General features: G+C 41.6%; 1 protein-coding gene across 1 annotated transcript in view; it reads right to left on the reverse strand.

Moving 5' to 3' along the window:
- The window catches only part of FCHSD2 (FCH and double SH3 domains 2), a gene marked incomplete at both ends in the record, with an annotated part of 178717 nt that overhangs the window by 83861 nt on the left and 73598 nt on the right, over positions 1-21258 (reverse strand). The window contains 2 exons of the mRNA XM_082497631.1: positions 4345-4489; positions 5979-6055. Coding sequence (XP_082353757.1) covers positions 4345-4489; positions 5979-6055 — 222 coding nt within the window. The remainder of the gene's footprint in view (positions 1-4344; positions 4490-5978; positions 6056-21258) is intronic.

The following is a 21258-nucleotide window of genomic DNA, read 5'->3' on the forward strand; positions in this document are numbered from 1 at the left end:
TGTACGATAGAAAAATGAAAGGTAGAAAAATCTGTATATATTGGACAGCTGACAGAGCCCTAAAGTCATTGCAAAAGGACTGAGGGTTTTTACTACATCAATCGGTATTTTGATCCCTGAAGTCTCCTGCCAGCATCAAAAAATTAAAATATCAAATAACCCCAGTTGTTAACACGATCGTTTTAAATAATCTTGCTTTTGTATCTCTGAAGAATAAAAAAAATTATCGGGAGCCTGGATGCCATTTAGGGCTTTTGGGTTGGGCAGGCACTGGCTGTATGTAAAAAGCTGTTTCAGAGAGCTGATGGAGATGGTTTCTTGTTGCACTGCCTCCATGCAGAGGGATTTTATTCTATTTGCCTTTCAGTCTTCCGATATGGATCCGTGCAAACGTCTGCAGTGGTGGCCACATCGTCTTTCCTGAAGATACCTGAACCTACGCTGCAGCTCTCTGCCTTCTCTTCCGAGGCCATCATATGAAACCACACACCACTTCTGGGATGAACGTACGAGGTCTCTGGGGAAAGATAATGGCAGGGGGTGGGCTGCTGCCCTCAAAACAGCCTTCTCGGCTGCGGCCGAGAGCCGCGGGGTGAGGGCAGGGGATCGGTTTTCTCACGAGGTCAAGTGTGGTCTACAGGAGACACATTTATTACCCCTGCTCCAGAGTCACCTTGCGACTTAGCAATATTTTTCAGCAAATTATGATGAGGTTTTCTGATATTGTTCCAGTGTTGTATTAAAACGGGTCATAAAAATGAAGTTTCTACCCAGTGGAGGAAGTAAAGGTTTACAGAAACATCTGGAAAATAAAGATGACATCTCATCAAGAGCAACTCAATACCTACTGCAATCTTGGAAGGAGACGCTGCTTCTAATAGAAACTGGATTTTGGATGGGCATTCCAGTGTAACGTTACAAGTATTTTACTGACTGCAAATTTCAATGTTGATAACCTTTTGTCTGGATGAAGGTCAACATAATATATTATTTATCAGTCTGGAAATCCAAAGGAAAGGGTGAGAGACCGCACTGCATAAGAAACTGAATTTGTTGTGGAGAAAAATTAATACCAAGTGGATGGTTATTCTACATTTTAGAAAAAGCATATCGCTCTAGGAACACCTTGAACCAGCAGTTCTGCCCTGATAATTGTAATAACTTGTTCTGCTAATTCAAACATGCAGGAAAAAAGGAACCTCTATCATTTATATATATCCTCGGTCCAATTTTGTTCAATATATTCATTAATGACCTGGATGAGGGGACAGAGTGTATCCTCAGCAAGTTTGCTGATGATACCAAACTGGGTGGGGTGGCTGACACCCCAGAGGGCCGTGCTGCCATCCAGCGTGACCTGGACAGGCTGGAGAGCTGGGCAGAGAAGAACCTAATGAGGTTCAACAAAAGCAAGTGCAAGGTCCTGCACCTGGGGAGGAAGAATGCAAAGCACCAGTATAGGTTAGGGGCGGACCTGCTGGGAAGTAGCTTGGAGGAGAAGGATCTGGGGGTTGTGGTAGACAGTAAATTATCCATGGCCCAGCAATGTGCCCTTGTCGCCAAAAAGGCCAATGGAATCCTGGGCTGCACAGGGAAGAGTGTGGCCAGTAGGTCGAAGGAGGTCATTCTCCCCCTCTCCTCTGCACTGGTGAGGCCACAACTGGAATACTGTGTCCAGTTTTGGGCTCCCCAGTTCAAGAGGGACAGGGAACTGCTGGAGCGAGTCCAGTGAAGGGCAACTAAGATGATGGAGGGATTGGAGCATCTGCCTTATGAGGAAAGGCTGAGAGCGCTGGGACTCTTTAGCCTGGAGAAGAGAAGGCTGAGGGGAGACCTTATCATGGCGTACAAGTATCTAAAGGGTGGGCTGAAGGAGGATGGAGCCAGGCTCTTTTCAATGGTTCCCAGTGACAGGACGAGGGGCAATGGGCACAAGTTAGAACACAGGAAGTTCCGTTCAAATACACGGAAACACTTCTTTACGGTTCGGGTGACAGAGCACTGGCACAGGCTGCCCAGGGAGGTGGTGGAGTCCCCTTCCCTGGAGATTTTCAAGACCCACCTGGATGCAGTCCTGAGTGATGTGCTCTGGGCAATCCTGCTTTAGCAGGGGAGTTGGACTGGATGATCTCCAGAGGTCCCTTCCAACTCTGATAATTCTGTGATTCTGTGATATTAATCTAAAGAAGCAGTCCCCACTTCTACTGCCAACTCATAAACACTGAACTATCAGCATTTGCAGAAGAATAAAACTGGAGATTATTTATCCAGTAAAAACACTATAGAATTACTGCAGCATTGTTTGAAAAGCTTCACAGAAAAATAAAATTCCCCAGGGCACTAAAACAATATTAATAAAGTTAATTTTTCCTCCAGAAAAGCAGATATTGCACACACTTCTACGAGCTGTATAACAATTTGCTCAGAAACTGAGAGCTCAAGTTACACTAACATCTGTTTAAAAGTTTGTAGCCAAATATTTTATAAAATACTGCTATAGAATATCTAACTAGATAAGTTACAATTAGTTCTTGTCACTTTATAGCAAACAACTGAAATTTTTGTGTTGGCTTTTTTTATCTTTTGCCCTGAGTGGATTGTTCCGCCTCCCTCAAATTAAACCCAGAGGCGTTGTTAATAAATGCTCAATGATGTCGGGAAGGAATATTTATAACTACCAACTAATATCTGAGACGCTTGCAAAGCGTGTTCCACCAGCATTTCTATTTCCCTCCATATGCTACGCTTCGACCAAGCCACGTTGCGAGCGTTTCAAAAAATCATTCTTGAAAACTTCCAAAAATGTATCTTTGGTGGAGCAGTGACTTTTTGTAAACCATGCTCACTCTTTAAAATGGGAGGCTTTCTCTTCACAGCAGTAAAACCCGCAGAACGCAAACACAAAATAACTAAAATATGAAGAGTACTTTGCTGTACATTAATACACATCACTGTACTTTTAAAATGTGTCTTACTGCCTTATGGAAACAGATGAAACATCAAATATGGTTTGAAAGGTATGGTAGAGACCTCTTAAGACATAAATGGCTTTAAAATGTAAGAACCAATTAAATCAAAGTCAAGCTTACTTTTTTTCATAGAATCACAGAATGGTTTAGGTTGGAAGGGACCTTGAAGATTATCGAGTCCCAACCTCCCTGCCCATGGGCAGGGACACCTCCCACCACACCAGGTTGCTCCAAGCCCCGTCCAAACTGGCCTTGAACACCTCCAGGGATGGGGCAGACACAGCTTCTCTGGGCACCCTGCGCCAGGGGCTCACCACCCTCACAGGAAAGAATTTCTTCCTCACATCTCATTTCAATCTCCCCTCTCTCAGTGTAAAACATTTCCTCCTCATCCTATCACTCCCCTCCCTGATCCAGAGTCCCTCCCCAGCTCTCCTGTAGACCCTTTAGGGACTGGAAGGGGCTCTGAGGTCTCCCCAGAGCCTTCTCCTCTCCAGGCTGAACCCCCCCAACTCTCCCAGCCTGTCCTCCCAGCAGAGGGGCTCCAGCCCTCCCAGCAGCTCCGGGGCCTCCTCTGGCTCCGCTCCACCAGCTCCATGTCTTTCCTATGTTGGGGACTCCAGAGCTGGACACAGTACTCCAGGTGGGGTCTCCCCAGAGCACAGCAGAAGGGCACAATCCCCCCCTCGCCCTGCTGGCCACGCTGCTGGGGATGCAGCCAAGGATGCCATTGGCTTTTTGGGCTGTGATCGCACATTGCCAGCTCATGTTGAGCTTCTCATCAATCAGCACCCCCAGGTCCTTCTCCTCTGGGCTGCTCTCCAGCCATTCTCCGCCCAGCCTTTATTTGTGCTTGGGATTACCCCGACCCAGATGTACGACCTTGCACTTGGCCTTGTACCTACTTCTCCTTGAACTACGCTATTTTCTTTGCATGGATTAATAGATCAACTATAGCAGTTTTTAGAATACTTACTTGTGACCCCTTTACAGGAGGTGGCTGGATAACTTGCACCCTACACCTTGAAGACACCTTCAGGTTTAAGATACACCTTTTCTAAAAATCAGAACTTATTCTAACAAAACTGCAAAACCAATTCGATGTAATTGCCGCAGTGTGATGTTAGATTTGCAGAGACAGTTTTGCTCCACTGGGTATCATATTTTAGAAGACTCATTTCCAAGCAATTTTAATTTCAGATACCATAGCTCAGATCTTCAACAAGCTGGCGATTTACTTCTGTAACAGCATGAGCAGGAGAAGACTGAAAACTGCATATGTATTTTAGAAGTGCCATACTAAAAGATTTCTAATAGCCATTTTTTCTAAATAAAAACCAACAAAAGTTTAAAGAATTTATTAAAGCGAAAATACCTTCTTCAACTGCTGTTCCTTAAAGCACCGTACAGTCCTGGCTGGTTCAGAAATTAAATTCTTATAGTTCTCACAGATATTGAGTCGGGATTGAGCCACTTGCATCGTGCCTTCTAGAAGTGATTTCCAAACTGAGTACATGCTCCTAAAATAATGAAGCAGAGAAAGGTCGTGGGTAGGAAGGAAGGGAGGCCAGGCATTACACTGGAAATATGGGTCGGTTTAAATAACGGGAACATAATTCTTCTGGGATCGCTTTTAAAAATAAAGCTAAAGCACAATCCTTCAGGCTGACCTAGCAAATCTCTGCACTTTTAACAAAAATTTTAACTGAAGTTTTACCAAAAGTAGAAATTTTCCCTCCTGTCCCTGTTTTGTGATTTAAGTTTTTTGGCAAACGTTTTCAGTTGAGCCTGTCGCTCCAATGGAACAGACCCTAGAGACCCCAGCAGCCAAAGCCAAATCAGACGCTGACAATTTTTTTTTTTTGTAAGATCATGGATTTTGTGATTTTGGGCATCTTGCAATCAAGCAAATAGTTACAGATCACTCATCAATTTTGCCTCAGCTATTTGTAGTTCCTTCATCACGTGTAACGGGTGAAAGACAACCACTGTAGCTGTATAACGAGCTTTGCAGGGCCCCGATAATTCACCAGAAAAGCTCAGAAGTGCCCAAGTCAGAAGGCGAAGGGGGAGAAGGCGACAAGATCTGCCCTGTGCTGGCAGAAAGGAAAGATTGCCAGAGCTCGCAGAGCCCACGGACTCGGTGATCGCGAGGGATGGGGCAGCAGGTCTTTGGAGAAGACCTCTCGGCACCGTGGGTGTATCTGATGGCACAGAAGGCAGAAGAAAGACTTGCTGAGTGGGGAGCAAACAGCAGGGAGGAGGAGTCTGTCTCTGTGTTGTAGGAGCATTTTATATACTCTTAAGAGTGCTAATTCAGTTTATTTCTTCTGAGACACACAAGTGGTGTGACGTACTGAAAGTCCAAAACACAAATCTATCAACAATTTCTTCCTGTTTGAAATTAAATTTGTCAGAATACAAAGAACACATTAAAATAAAGCATCTTAAAACGTTTTCAAAATATTTAGGAGGTATTATTCAAAGGTGGGAGGCCTTTAGCAACTAAGGCATTTCTGGTTTCATGTTATGATCCACCTTCCATGTTAATCAAACTAAGTTTTGTAAACACTGTTTCTCGCTTTGCCTCCTCCTTGCTGTCAGATGGGATCTTCATGAAGAAAGGCCTCCTAAAAAGAAATGTGTTGCTGTTTTTTCCTACGAAGAAATCCACGTGCTTATTACTCCAGCCTTAAAGCTATTTACTAAAATATATATTCAGATACGAGCATTAATACCCAAACAGGGTGCACAATTACAGTTGTTGTCCTGTCTTGCCATTTTGTTTTTCCAATCCTCCTAAATTATTCAAGTAATAAACGTCTATTTAAGACTAATTTCAGAATTTCAGGGGAAAACACAGCTTCATTTTTAACTAGCAATGCTCTACAACAAAGAAAAAGAACACCCTTTAACTACAGAAGAGCAGTGGTTCATTGTTGAGTAAAATAATTACACAAACTGAAATTATAAAGACAGCTATTTCGAGACATCCAACTGTTAAATTACCTATAATCACTTCGTTCATCAGCTTTTATTCCAAGCCAGTCCTTCTTTAAGTATTGGCTAGCCAGCTTCTGAATGCTCTGTTAAAAGAAGGAAAAGAAAAAAAAAAAGTTTACAATAAGATGTATTTAAAATAACGTTTTTGCTGCTTTATGAAATAAGCCAACATATAAAGAAGTAATCAATCTACAGTATTAGCAACTTACTACAATGCAAGACTGTTATTTTTACCCTTTTTATATTTTTGACTTTAGCTTCTGTTGAGAAAAAAATAATGAGTTTCACGTTAACATTTTAATTCAGAGGGACTCTGAATCTACTGAGATTTTCACCGAAAATCTTTCTGCGTGTGACTAAGCCCAGCAAAACCAGTAACACAGAAGACGTCTGAGCCGTGCGTGGCAGAAGCAGAGGCAGGAATATTGCAAGAAAAACGTCTCCGTTTGTCACAGCTGTAAGAATCAATTTTTTATTTAAGTGAATGAGGACATGGGGTTCTGAGGAGCAATGAAACAGCCGGTCATTTATGTGCCCAAACCGAACTTCCCAGTTTCGATCATCCAATGCTGAACCGTTACCAGTGAACTGAAGCAGCTCTGTTGCTCACAGACTCAGGCCTTTACTCCGAGGATTACAATACACTAGAGATAGAAAAGTGCAGTTCATTTTTAATTATTAATGTTAATTACACTCTTTAGTCTCTGCATTTCACTTTGCACTGTCTCAGAAAAATCAATAGCAACATCTTCATATTCAAGCTCAGAGAGCAGCAAAATTTAATTTGTAAACAATGCGAGGGAGGGAAGTCGCTGTCGCAGCAGTCCCTCCTCCGGCTCGTAATCTCATTTAACAGTCTTACGAATTGAGTCCCATCAAATGGAAAAGAAGACGTATATTATCCAACTCACGGAGTTGGCTTAAGGGGGTTACGAACACTGAGCCGCGTTCCTGCTTCTTCAAGAGAGCCCTCACCGGAGAAGCACTCTCCAGTTTTTGTATAAAAGTCCATTTAGCAAAGAAGTGGGAGACCTGAGTTGAAATTCCCTTTCCAGCTAAGAAAAATCAACCCCACAGCTGCTTTCCAGAAGAGTGCATCCTGGGGAAAAGCCTGGGGTGACACACCTTTGCATCTGTCCCACTCAACGAGAAGCACGGCGCAGTATCACTCCTTTACGTTTTCCACACTGTAATTCAGACGCTCTCACCTGCTGGGACAGCCCTTGAGTTGTCTTCCAGCGAAATATCAGAAGTATCCCAAAAAGCAGAACCAGATTTCGTTCCTGCCTTACCAGCCTATTTGATGCTAAGATTTATTACCCAACTTAAAATCTGATTGACGCTCTCACATAGAAAAAATCTTAATTGTTGCTAATATCTATCATTAGTGGAAAAAACTTGTTTCCTCATATTAAATATACCTATTTCACCTTAAAGTCAAACTCGAACCGCTCTGAACTGACCCGCTGAGCCGGGTACCAGTTTTCAGTGTTAATGATGCTTACAGCTGGGTTTACGCTAATAGTCCTAACAGCCGTCAATTCTTTAACATGAAACTCGTTAGTATGTGTCCCACCGTGCTATTATTTCCCATTCTGAGCTTCCCCATCTTCCCCAGTTACCTTCCCTGATTTCCATTGCTCTTTTGCTTAGTTAAGGGTCATTTTCATATTTTAAGGATCACATTGGATATTTCACTCTGGCACATTCACTTATACAATCAGCAATACTTTCCACAAGGAAAGTTATGCCATTAACTATAAAATCTTGCATTTCCGTTGCAATTCCTTCCATTTTTAAAAAATTGCATGAATTGCATTAGGCAGCTGTTAAAAAAATCCAGATAAAAGGAATAATAACATTTCCTTTAACTCTGTCAGAGCAATTTGTGATGAGATTTGGAGCTTCATTAGGAATCCCCACCTGGTGCTATTTTCAGGTTTCCATCCCTTCTGCATGAGACTCCACCTACAAGATCTGTCCTCAAGATGCTGAACAAACATTCACAAACACAAAACCAACCACAAAAAAAGCTCACTGGCAGTTGAGGACGAGCTATGCCAAAATTAAAGACGCAAAAATCTCACAACAGGGATAAATAAAGCCATTTTTTCACACGGAAACCCTCTTACTGATGTCAGCAAATCAACTATAAAACTAGCGTGATTTATTTCCAAACGGAACCAGCTCGCCCCCCAAATCAATGAAACATTGAAGAGAGGGCTCCAGCTGCATAGTGAAGATGTCTGATAATTTACTAATTAAATACGTTTAGCATTCATTCATGAAAATGGATAAACCACTTGTTGGCATTTCATACAAAAACTGCCGTAGGCAAATGTATGGCTTTTAATTAGACCAGTACAGCAGGTTTGCTTTCTTAAACTTTAGGCTGAATGTAACCTTTTGGTATGAGATCTTCCTTGTTCTGTTCTCAATAACACTTCTTGTTTTGCTGGACCGAAACAAAGAATACCACTGTTGGGCTAAAGCGGGGAAATCAACTGATTGTTTAACCTTTGGCATCGCCTGACTTTGCCCGCAGCCTAGGAGCATGCTTATTTCTTCCCTGAAGGTGCACATCAATCACGTTTAACGGGCTTGAGAATGACATTTCAACATAAGAATCAATTTGTAGAGAGGCAAGAACAGAAGTCCGTGCAGAATGCTCTCCTGGTTTCGGTATTGCTTGATAACACATTGCCTTAATGCTTTTTTTAAAAGTAACTTTAGAGAATGAGACAGAGCTCCACTGCGTTAAGGTGCTATCACAAATCACAACGTAAATTTTGGAGCCCCCAACATAGAAAAGACATGGACCTATGGGAGAAGGGCCAGAGGAGGGCCACAAAGATGCTCTGAGGCTGGAGCACCTCTCCTATGAGGACAGGCTGAGAGAGTTGGGGGTGTTCAGCCTGGAGAAGAGAAGGCTCCAGGGAGACCTTATAGCACCTTCCAGTGCCTAAAGGGGCTCCAGAAGAGCTCGGGAGGGACTTTTTACGTGGACATGTAGTGATGGGACAAGGGGGAATGGCTTCAAACTGGAAGAGGGGAGATTTAGATGAAGTATTAGGAAGAAATTTGTCACTGTGAGGGTGGTGAGCCCCTGGCACAGGTTGCCCAGAGAAGCTGTGGCTGCCCCATCCCTGGAGGTGTCCAAGGCCAGGTTGGACGGGGCTTGGAGCAACCTGGTGTGGTGGGAGGTGTCCCTGCCCAGGGCAGGGGGGTTGGAATTCGATGATCTTCAAGGTCCCTTCCAACATAAACCATTCTATGATTCTATGAAATCCCCATCCGAAGTTGAGTGAAATACATAAAACCTCTCCGTTTCACTGGGCTACAGACTGTTGACTATCACGACTTAACATCCTGTTCCAGAGAAGTGCTACTGTGAGGTCAGTAAGTCTCATCCCCAGCCGCCGCGGGGTTCGTGACCCCCGTGTCCCGCTGTGCCGCACACTCCCGCGCACCATGCAAAGGCACGGGCCTGCCATCGAAACCTTTGATCTCTGAAGCAACACTTCAGCAATTTTTGGTATAAATATGTAAAACTGTAGTTCACCAAAACTGCAGTAATAGTCTGCTCTCTGATAGCTGTGAAAGAAGGGGTTGTTTGGGTTTTTTTAATTTAATTTTTCCACTTCATTCTAAGGGGTGTATCAGTGAATTAGAAAAAAAAGTTCAGTTAATTATTTTTTAATGGTAATTACAATTGACTTAGTTCAAAGTAGACTATTTTTCATCAATAATTATTGACATGAAAGGTCAAAAAAGTCTGAAATCCCCTGCAAGCACTGTGCAACCTCTGCTCACCCTTCGTCCAAAGAAACGTACTTGGTGACTCCGTGTGTGTGTGACTAACACATTAAGCAGAATTTACAACAAGCAAATACAAAATAGCATAAACAGACCAACTGCCACATAAACTCGATTTTAACTCATCTGAAGACAACGCAGACCCTTCCTCCATGTCTCGGTTTTCCCTTCCTACCCCCCATCAAAACGCACGTCGGATCGTTATGCTACAAACACGTTACTATTACGCATTCATGGGTTCTTCAACCGGTCGCAAATCTGCCTAACAGATGGATGGATGGGACATAAAATTGTGTCAATCCATCATCCAAGGAATCAACGCCTAAAAATGAAATTCTGCTGAACAGAAAGACCATCAAAAAGGAAAAAAAAAAAAAAAAAAAGCAGCACAGTTTCATGTACACTCAAATTCATGTTTCCCAGCGCTGCGGCTCCTATTTGACGTTCCCTATTACCAGACCTTACCCCAAGTCTATTATTGGTATTTTCTAATAAGGCCAGTTGTGGCAGATATTGGGGGAGGAGGGAAAAAAAAAGTATTTGCTATAATACTAACAGAAAGCAAGCAATTAGCTATTGGAAAGGAAAGAGAAAGACGTCCCAAATTAAAAGATCATTGCTAGAAAAGTATGCGGCTTTTAAAAAGACATATTAACGATGCTTTTCAAAGCAGTCCTAAGATCTTTATCCGTAATAATTGAGAGGTGCTGATGACAGCCAGGTCCCCTAAAACCTATTATTGATTGCAGAAAGCATGGCAGATGCTAGCTGATGTAACACTGAGTTTTGGAAAATATCCATCAACGGCACAAATTTATTGCTCTTTGTCATTTCAGTGGTTTCAGTATCTTGCATCATTTTGATCATTTCTCTTTATCAGAGCAGAATCCATCAACCAACCCCTTATAACTTTCATTTCTACAAATAAATCTACACTCTGCTATTATTGTTTCAGGAAAAAAAAGGAACCTTGAATTGAGAAGGACGGTAAAATACTGTCTTCTGAGTAACATCTAATATTCAGTAATCAAAGGAACTCCATCACAGGCTGTTAGCAAATGGCCCAAATAAACCCTGCGAGCCGGGAAAAGGCAACGGGTGGCAGAACTGGCCCAGACGGAAGGTAAGGCCTTAGGCTGGCGGATGAGAAGGGTATATATGGACAGCAGCTGCTCCAACAAGTCTCTGATTGCAAAGCTCCCTCCGGCCACGCCGTTTGCAGTGGTGCTGGCACCCCGAAACAGCCAGCCAGGGAGAAGGTGTAAAGGGGAATTAAAGCAGGAGAAAAAGGGAGAGATCCTACCTGAAGCCAAGTCCGAGTAGGGAAGACGATGGCCCGTACGTTTAATATCCATTAGCTACTACATGATGTTAATATACTATTTTTCTAGTTTGAAGAGCAACTTTTCCAAGCACTGACAAGTAACAAAAAACAATGCTTTTTTTTTTTTCCCCCAAGGAAGCACGCACAGCGATTTGCTTGACTTATCTTCAAGATCACTGCCTATGCACTATGTGCCGCAGCAGCAGCTTTCTCATATCATTTTGTTTACTAAGTGGCATTATTTTCTATGCTAAGTGGCATCATTTCGTTTGCTACGTACTCTTCTGGCAGTCAAACACTGCACAAAGGAGAGGATTTTAGCATCTCTCTCTTTACTTGACTTCTCCGGGAGGAGGAGCGAGGTTACTCCCAATTCAACCGACTTCACAGAAGTCTGGAAGCCAGTTGTACTATTCAACACCTGCAACTTGAGGCTCTCCAATAGCACCAAGAAAAAGTAACAGCTTTATTATGTATAAATTCTTATTACGAGACCCATCCATTTCTTACGCACAAGGCAGCTGTGTTTTGTTTTATTTTTAAATGAAAAAAAAAGTTCAGTAATGTTGAAGCATTATTAGTATTATTGAGTTGCATGCAAGATGGAAAATTCTATTTTATTTTAAATTAGAATTGAGAGTTACATTAAGACTTCCTTGCCATTGTAAAAACAGCAGTTTGACTGCTATCAGATGTTTTTAAAATCACGTTTTTTGTTGTAGGAGAGTAAGACTGGCTGAGAATGAAGAAAAACTGCCATATACAGAGAACACTCCAAACAGAGAAAGAAGAAACCCCCACGCAACTGAGCTGCACGAAATTTCTACATTTAGAAGAATGCTTCTACTACAAAAATGAAAAAAAAATAATCAGATGCATCCAAAAAAGACATTTCATATGCTCGTGCTTCCCCAATGCTCTGATTCTTTTCTTAAATCAGTAAGATTTTACATGTCTTTAGCTAGCTCAATGAGTCTGACTCACTGAAACAGCGGGATACTTAGCGCCAAAAATTCGGCAGACAGCTTTATCATTCATACAGATGTTTTTTTCACAAGCTTGAGGAGTAACTTGAAACATATTTTATGCTGTTGCCAATCTCTTCAAAACATTTGGACAGGGAGAAGGGAACGTGTGGGAGCGGAAAATGCAATGCAGCCTGCGTGGTGAGAAGACGACTCCAGCTCCTGAACACAGAAGAACAATTCAGTCTCAATATCAAATTCCAAGATAGTTATTAAGTGCTCACAGCGATTATTTAAAGTGGTGTTTTATTTACTCGAGCTAGATTCAATAAAACCTTTAATGATTTAATGAGAACAAACTCCATTCAGCGCGGACTCAATTCAGGGATTCCGCGCAGGATATGACTTGGTCCAATTTACATTATAAGCTGACGATAAAAACACTGTCAGACACAATTATTTTGCTCGGAGCTTACCCAGGGCCTTAGGCAACGAGACCGTGACTAAAGCGCTGCCGCAGCACAAATAAAAATGAAAACAAACCATATAACAGGCAGCGCGTGGACTTCTACAGCACATCCTAATACTTTCTAAAAGGCACAGATCAAAACTATGCCAGGACTGTTTATCTAAATTGCCTTTAATATGGTTAAACGATCAATAAAAGAGGTTTCCGTGCACCTGCAGCATCAACTGTAAAACTCTCCAGAAACATTTTGAAAGGCCGGTTATCTAACGTAAAGCTGCATCTCTAATCATGCTGCTTCTCCTTCCCGGAGATGGGGTATTCCTTCCCACCGTTAGATGATTCCAGTTCCAGAAAACACAGTTTCATTCTGTCATTCGCAATCTCTTTCCAAGCCGCTCCATTTCTTTTTTATTTTTTTTGTTATTTGAAGCATGACAAGAAGGTAAAGGAAAACAAAGGGGAAAGCTGGAAACTTAATTTGCAGCAGTCAGGTTTAGCAAAGGAAATGTCAAAGCTCTTATCCTTTGCGGGTTTTGTTCATTTGTTAAGTTAAAGTTAAGAGTTAAAACCATTATTTCACGGGAAGCCTCTTAATTCTTCCCAAAACATCTTGCTCCTGGAGTTTAGCATTATTTTCTATATTCAATCCATAAAATAGATTTAAAAAGTCCCCAGGAATTGCTTATTCACTAGTAGGAGGAGTATCTGTGCGATCCTACAGAAAGGAAAGGCAAAAGACCATCCACATGACAGTCCCCGGGTTCACGGAGGAACGGTCCCACACCAGTTAAGACCATTTGGGAAAGACTCACAGAATCTTACCCCAATCCCTAAACGTTTTTACCCTGATGTGCTTAATATTGCTTGCTGCAATTTGCAGCATGCTACACAGCGGATAAACCAAAAAATTACAACCCTCTTTTTAGCATTTCAAGACTCCCTTAATGCTTTAGGGTAAACATGTGCCTCTTCATTCAAACCTGAATTTTTCAGTCTTAATTTGTAGCCTGCTTATTTTCTTTGCCCTCAAAGGTTTCCACTGCTCTCCTCTGGTCTCTCTCCAGATGGTCTAAATCTTCCTTGAAACATAGGAGCCAATACTTGAAAGACAGTACGCTGATTTTTCAAGCCGATTTTGAACTTCAGTACTGTTGGCAGACTCACCTGCCGCCCATCCCGAGTCAATATCAGTAAATTTAATAAGCATACATCCTATTCCCTCCTCCAGGCTATTAATGATAATGCTGACTACCACCAGATTAAGGACAGACCCTAAGAAACCTCATTCATTTTAACAAAGAACTATTTGATAGCTACATGAGTTTCCAAATGTTTTTCATCCCGGTTTTGTCATTTTATCCAGACCACATTTCCCTAGCATGCATTTTAGACCGCTGCGTGAAAGAATCAATAACCTCCCTAAAGCCAAGACACCCAGCACCTTCTCTATTTACAGACCTGTTAGACTGTGACAGCAAAAAAGAAGTAAAAAAATTATACCAAACTGGTGCTAAGCGGTTTTTCTTAGCACTTCTGTTTGTTGCTGCAATGCTTTTCCAGGAATTTAAACAAACCTGAATGAATTATAACTTAACTCTTCCTCCCTCGGCACTCCTTTGAAAAAAAAAAAAAAACCAAAAAACAAAACCTGGCACCAAGTTTGCCGCTTTTTTCTAAGTTTTCAAAAACAACGCTCACAGCTTTAAGATGGGAAATTATCTGAGGCTAAAGCCAAGCTGACTGGACCCAGAGCCAATTCAGATTTATTCATCAAAATATCCTCTAACCTATTATATTCCTGATTTCTCACCAGGCCAAGACAGATATGTTACCCAGGGATTACTATGAGCCAATCTACCCACCGTGTTCTACTTCACTTGGCAAAAAATAAATGTTGGAAGTTTCTTTATCTGTCTATCTCCATTATTAAGAGTGTCGTGATAGATTAGTTCAGTAAATTTTAACTGATAAAACCATAATTTACAAAGCTTCAGATTGTTTGCTTTGTCTCCAAGTTGCCCTGTCTTCGGCTTCCAGATTTTAGGCACTCAAAAAAATAGATGTCATCTTCATGATGTGGCACCATGTCCATAATGGAACTGCAGATCCTCCCAACTCTGAGCAAGTTACAAACTGGAATAAAACCAGTTACAACGACCAAGCAAAGCATTCACCTGTAGAAATTATTTTCACTTTCTACATTATGTATTTGAAATTGCTAAACTAGAGATAAGTTGCCATTCCGAAGCATTCCAGGTTATTTTCAAGGTCTTTTGCTAAATTACTCCTAAAAAGACGTCTAGGTTGATGCAAAACTATCTCATTGCAGTGAGTATTTCAACCTGTTTTTTCTTCTGAAGGCACTGCAGGGTTGCCCCACTGGTACCGATAGCAGCTTCGAGTTTAGGGACTCTCTTCTTGCAGACACAGCAAATTTTAGCTCTACGACCTCTAAGGAGGTACAATACGCCAAGCAAACACGCATCCCTCATCTCTCCGAGACACCGAGAGAAACAGAAGCAGGTTGAGCAAAATTGCCCCCCAGGCTTTGAGTCTTAAATGTAGGAAAACGCTAAGAATTTTTTTTTCAACTTCAAAAATATAAGTAGCTTCTGTTTAGACCATATACTGTTACTCTTCCCTACGCTTGCAATAACTTTTTCTAGATTGTGAAGCTGTTCTTGATAAACCTAAATACAGAGTCCTTTCTTAAAGCCCCTATGAAACTGTTAGAAAACCTCAGGAATGGGCGGAGCCTTAAATTATATTAAATGATTTCAGCAGGTTCCCACCACATCACTCTTCTATGTAGCTGAAGGCAGATTAGCAGCTCTGGAGAAGAAATTGGTTTGCCTCGTAGTTCAAAAGTCTGTGCTTCTGGAGTCAATCCCCTCTCCTAAGAGATAAACCAAAGTCCTGTACAGTATTACTAAATAGGGTACCATCACTTTACACAGTTTCTTATAAAGTAGATGTCTTTTCCATCATACTGCACGAGACAATACCATTTTTGGCTCAGTTCATTTTGTACTTCTAGGTAAACCTTTAACAACTTTGGACCTTGATTAGCACATCTAGACATTAAGGAAAAAATCTCTGAAATCCATTTGGTATTCCATGAACATTCAGCATAGAGAACGACTGACGAGTTTTTGTTAGATGAACGTGCTTTCTCTCAAGCGTTAGAAAGTCTCGGGTGCCACACTGCTATGGAAAGCTCTGCAGAACCCCAGATCTGCAGGTGGAGGCTGTTTTACCTTCAAACTCCACAAAGCAAAGGTAAGGAGCACCAGCACCATAATTTAACTAACCCCGCATAGAGGACAGCACAGTTCCTTCCAATTTCCCCCTTCTCAACCAGTGTTTGGGAAGAATGTGCCAGGATGCCAGCAGGGAAGTGCCACCCACTCTGCACTCCCAGCCAACCTTGGCAGACTGCGGCAACTCTCACAGCCACTCAAACCCGTTCAAATTCACAGAATCATAGAATGGTTTAGGTTGGAAGGGACCTTGAAGATCGTCGAGTTCCAACCGCCTTGCCCTGGGCAGGGACACCTCCCACCAGACCAGGTTGCTACAAGCCCCGTCCAACCTGGCCTTCAACACCTCCAGGGATGGGGCAACCACAGCTTCTCTGGGCAACCTGCGCCAGGGGCTCACCACCCGCACAGTGACAAATTTCTTCCTAATATCTCATCTAAATCTCCCCTCTTCCAGTTTGAAGCTGTTCCCCCTTGTTCTATCACTACGTGCCCTTGCAAAGAGTCCCTTCTCCAGCTTTCTTGTAGGTGTCCTTCAGATACTGGAAGGCCGCAATGAAGTCTCCCCGGAGCCTTCTCTTCTCCAGGAGGAACACCCCCAACTCTCCCAGCCTGTCCTCCCAGCAGAGGGGCTCCAGCCTTCCCAGCAGCTCCGGGGACTCCTCTGGCCCCGCTCCACCAGCTCCATGTCTCTCCTGTGCTGAGGCCCCCGAGCTGGAGGCAGCACTGTGGGGGGGGTCTCCCCAGAGCAGAGCAGAGCTCAGCAGAGGGGCACCATCCCCTCCCTCACCCTGCTGGCTAAATTATTCAAGATCTGCTCAAGGCTCCAGAACAGTTGTAAATCAAGAGGACACAAAATACCATGAAGATTCCCTCGCTCTAAGTTTTGAGGCACAGACCATATAAAACTGGTATTAAAAGACTGAGAAGAATGAAGTCATTGCTAAACATCTGGTTTGCTGCACTTACAGCCCTGATTGCTAGCATTAATTCAAAGTAAAGTTTCCCAGGACACAGCATCTTCACCTGAGCAAAATATAATCCAAATCCCAGGTGTAAAAGTGACAGTGAAAAAGCAGTTGTGCCATTCACCCAAAGGAGGAACTACTTTCACATGTCCCTGGACCCACCAGTCTCCCCTGCTCTGTGAGAAATAAATGCCACATCCTTCCTCTGTCTCAAACACACAGTTTGCACAAACCTTATCTGAGCGAGCACTGACTGTGAAGGTGATGGGAGAGATCTGTATCACTTCCTCACCATCATTTTCTGCTGTTTTAAGGGATACAAGCCAAAAGCACCTCTTTAAATATGACTTTGAAGGCACCTGCTGCAGGGTTGGACCTAGCGCTGCCGTCAGATAGAGGTATTCTTCCTCTCTGCACAACTTTTCCCTTTGAACTGCCGAGAAAACTCACTTGCAACTGGTACAAAACGGACTTTATGTACTCCTGAAATGCTGACACCTCCTTCCCCCCACCCAGGTGGGAGCTCCGTGCTGGTGGAAAGACAGACAGACAAGGATCAGGACCTGGTGCTACAGGAAAAAGCAAAGCACCAATTAAAGAACCCCCCCAAAAAAGCATCAGCTTCTCAAATTCTCATCTTCCCCATAATCATCCCATCAAGTTCTGTTTTGCTGAGTGAGACCATAACCTGGCACTTCCCTGTTTTACAACGCGTGAGGATTTAGTGTAGTTTTAAATTCCAAATTTCCTGTAATTCAGATCTTGGGTGGCTGAGTGAGCATGGCAACAATTTCAACTTCTACAGTATTTTTGGCTAGAGAATAACACGACAACCACTCCTCTACAAAACAGAAGAATCAGGACAGGATCTCGTATGCAAAGACTGAACTAGGGATTAAAAATCAACGTTAACCAGTTCACCTGCCTGATGAAGAGTTTGAAAGAGAAAAAAACCTTTATCATCCTTTCAGTGAAACAGCTCTAACGGCATCAGTCTGCACAAGCGAAGAGCCCTGTGTGAGCGCTTTCAACACCACCCCAGGAACCAGTTTCTGAGTCAAGACATTTCTTAAAGAAAGCAGCAAAAAGGTCAATATGACTTTGTACCGTCCCATATTTGATAACCCACTCACACAAGTGTCCCGTCCTTGATAACTTCAACCTGTCATGGTCAACGCTTACTTTTTTTTTTTTCTTCTAAAAAGGGAAATGCTTTCTTTACCCCCCCCTCAAAAAAACAAAAAAAGAAAAAAGAAAAAAAGACGTATTTATAATCTAACCAAACCCTTTTGGGAGGAGACTGGTCAAGCAATGTTGCCAGCTGGCACTGGCTCTAAGCCTGGTTTGTAAAAGAACCTGAAAATCAAACCTTTTGCTTTCAAAATAGCGCTTGGTGCTCGATGGCAGAGTGATTGAAAAGTGAAGTGAAAGTGACTGAAAACAGGATAAGCACATTCTCCCACTGCAAGTTCAAATGTGTTTTTTGAAGCGACTTAATGGTCGAGTCAATTCTGTAGTGATTTTCTGGGAGCTGAAAGGATGCCCAATTCATGCAGATGCGCAGAAAAATAAAGCAAAAGAAGAGAACTGTACAAGAATAAAAACACTGGGACACTGGCTGGGAAACTAAAAACATAGCAAGTAAGCCATAATAGAATATAACGTTACAGAATGTATATATTTTCTTACATAATTACATTAAAGTGTAGAAAGATATGTAAAGAAAGCATAAATTGAAACCACAGCCTGGGAATTATCTGAAAATATGATGATAAAATTACACACTAGATCAGTCATGCACAAAGATAGATTAAGCGACAATAAAAACAGACTCTTCCAAATTAGAGATTTACAGAGACTGTAGGAAAGGGGATTTTAAGAAAAGTTGAAAAACACATACGACATCAAAAGTAGCATGTTAATTGAGGAAGCTCAGCTAAGGAAAATTCCGCAGTCCAATTTTACTTCCACTTGATCACAGGGTTATAAAACACACACAGCTGCATTTTGACATGGTGAAATACAGAGTTTCAGGAAAGAAGTAAATAAATGGGAAGTTCCAATTAAAACCAGCTTTCAAAGCCGGCAAGCACAGTATCACAGAAAGAGGAAAATATTCTAATGAGTGCAGTCACTGTTTGAGACTATTAATAAAATGCAGAATTATGAACTAAGCAGCATAAGAACCTTACCCAAATTAAACACGTTAATGTTCAGTTTATTTAAAGAAAAGAGATGTATATGGAAAGAGCATATGAGTAAGAACAATAGTTTAAGAGATTTGGGACAGGAGACAGAGAGGGTGATAATATCTGTGAAAACTAAATATTTATATTATCAAAGAATCAGCAGCTACAAAATAAAGTAAATGTAGAGCAATAGGCAAGTTATCTGACATACTTATTAAAAAAAACATCACGTATATTAACATATAAGAGCACAGTAGGCACAAGTTAAGCATGACAGTGTCTTTCAGTATAAACCAAAAAATATGAGGAATTGTTTTTGAAAACACTTCTAATTCAGTAGCTGCTACTGATCTAAGTTAATATGAATGGTCAGCTAGAAAACATTTAGTACAGCGTCACAAGAAGTTGCAAAAATGCATATTAGGATAAAGACAAAACGGATTATTAATTAAGATCAACAAGGAGTATAAAAACCATAGGTAACCTCAGTGAGGCCCATATAGAGATATTTCTATAAATACAGGAGCGTAACAACGCCAAGCGGAGTTCTCTGGCTTTATCAATAGCAGTAATGGCATCTCAGCCCCCAAACTGGCTTAGAAAACTACACAATTCACCTCTTAAACCGGAAAGATTAACAAAACCGCAGACAAATAACCCCCTATCTGCCCAACAGATTCCGCCTCCATGCCGGAGCTGATTTTGTTCCCCGGAAAGCACCACTCACTGCGTTGAGGGTCCCTCCGCGACCACGGGTACGGCTGCCTTTGCACGCTTTGGCAAAAGGTGACGTTTCGAAGAAATTAAGAATACGGAGGAATACATAAATTGGAGCCATCTATTAGTTGGGATGCAGGAATAGAGACTTGGCATCTCTTACCCTAACTCAAGTTAGGCTAGTCTAAGGTAACAATTTTGCTAAAATATTCCTGTGTATACACAAACCAGCACACTTTGTAACCTTAATGTATTTGTCTGCTTTAAAGTTACTTTGAACTAGTTCAAAAAGCGGGGAAATATTACAGGAGCTAAAAAGACAGCATATGGGAATGCCAGACTAAAACAAAGGCTGGTTAGCGACCTCTCTCTGTTTTTTCAGAGACAGATTGTTACTGAAAATTATATTTAAGACTTCTCTAAGTCAGCCACAGAGCCTGGGATTGTAAAATTAGGTTTCCTTCATCCTTGTTGTGTGACTTTGCATCTATATTTATAAATAAACCATAAATAGGTGTGGGTTGGTTTTGTTTTTTTTTTTTTTTTTACAAAATGCCGTTCACGAGAATTCAATTCTTGAATATTTAATATTTTGAAAAAGTGTAACACCTGGAAATACATCCACGACATTAAGTGGCAGTATTAGCATTGTAAGGAATCTCAGAAGGTAAGGAACTGCAAAACAACTCTGGCAGCTATTTCTTCCAAGTTATTGGAGCTCTTAATTGGTGAGTGTGAATGCTCATCTCTAATAAGCATTTCTTGAAAGAGTCTGTATTTTATTACACTAGGAACAGACTGCAAAACATGACTTCTTTCCACTCTCCATCTGCAGAGGAATCCATCCTCCATTCACTTTCTTCCACATCGTAAAAACCATTTCTGAATTTGTTTTATTCTCTGAAGCGCCGTTACCAGCCGTTGCTCAAGTTGCTCGGTGTTATTCATTGTAAGTGTCTTCACAACCGAGCAGGTCGGCATTTTCTATTCTGTGGGAACTTCTTAATTAAAGGTTCACATGATTACAAAGCATTGACACAGCTCCGCGTTTTATGTAGCACAAAGCTTATGGTTGTTTTTTTTTTTTTTTCCCCTACCCTAAAACAGCTGGCAGATAACTATTACATTTGTTGTGCTTCACATAATATTTATTGATCAGTTTATAACAACGGCAATGTTGTTATTCTGAAGTTTATCACACTATAGTGTGAAAATTAATTTTGCATTTGGTAATTAGCTTCCAAGCTTGTTATAGCTTCAGAATATGGAAGTTGCAATTAGGTAATCTTTTACATTCAAGTTTTACAACTCAGTTTTGGGCATCAGTTTAAATGTGCACGTCATATGGTGGGGGAAAACACAAAAATCTGCCTGAAAAGACAACGCCATATTTTTAATGATTTTGGTATGTTTTGCTATTTGGTATATTTTGGTATTTGGTACATCTGGCAAAGTTTACATAAACAAATTTTGCTCTGGAAGTCATTATCGTCACTATTCAGACTTCACAGTTTTCTTGGTGGGGATTTTATTTACTCCAACAGGTCCACGTCCTCCTTATGTTGGGGGCCCCCGAGC

The sequence above is a fragment of the Vanellus vanellus genome (assembly GCF_965231255.1).
Source record: "Vanellus vanellus genome assembly, chromosome: 1".
Classification (NCBI taxonomy): Eukaryota; Metazoa; Chordata; class Aves; order Charadriiformes; family Charadriidae; genus Vanellus; species Vanellus vanellus.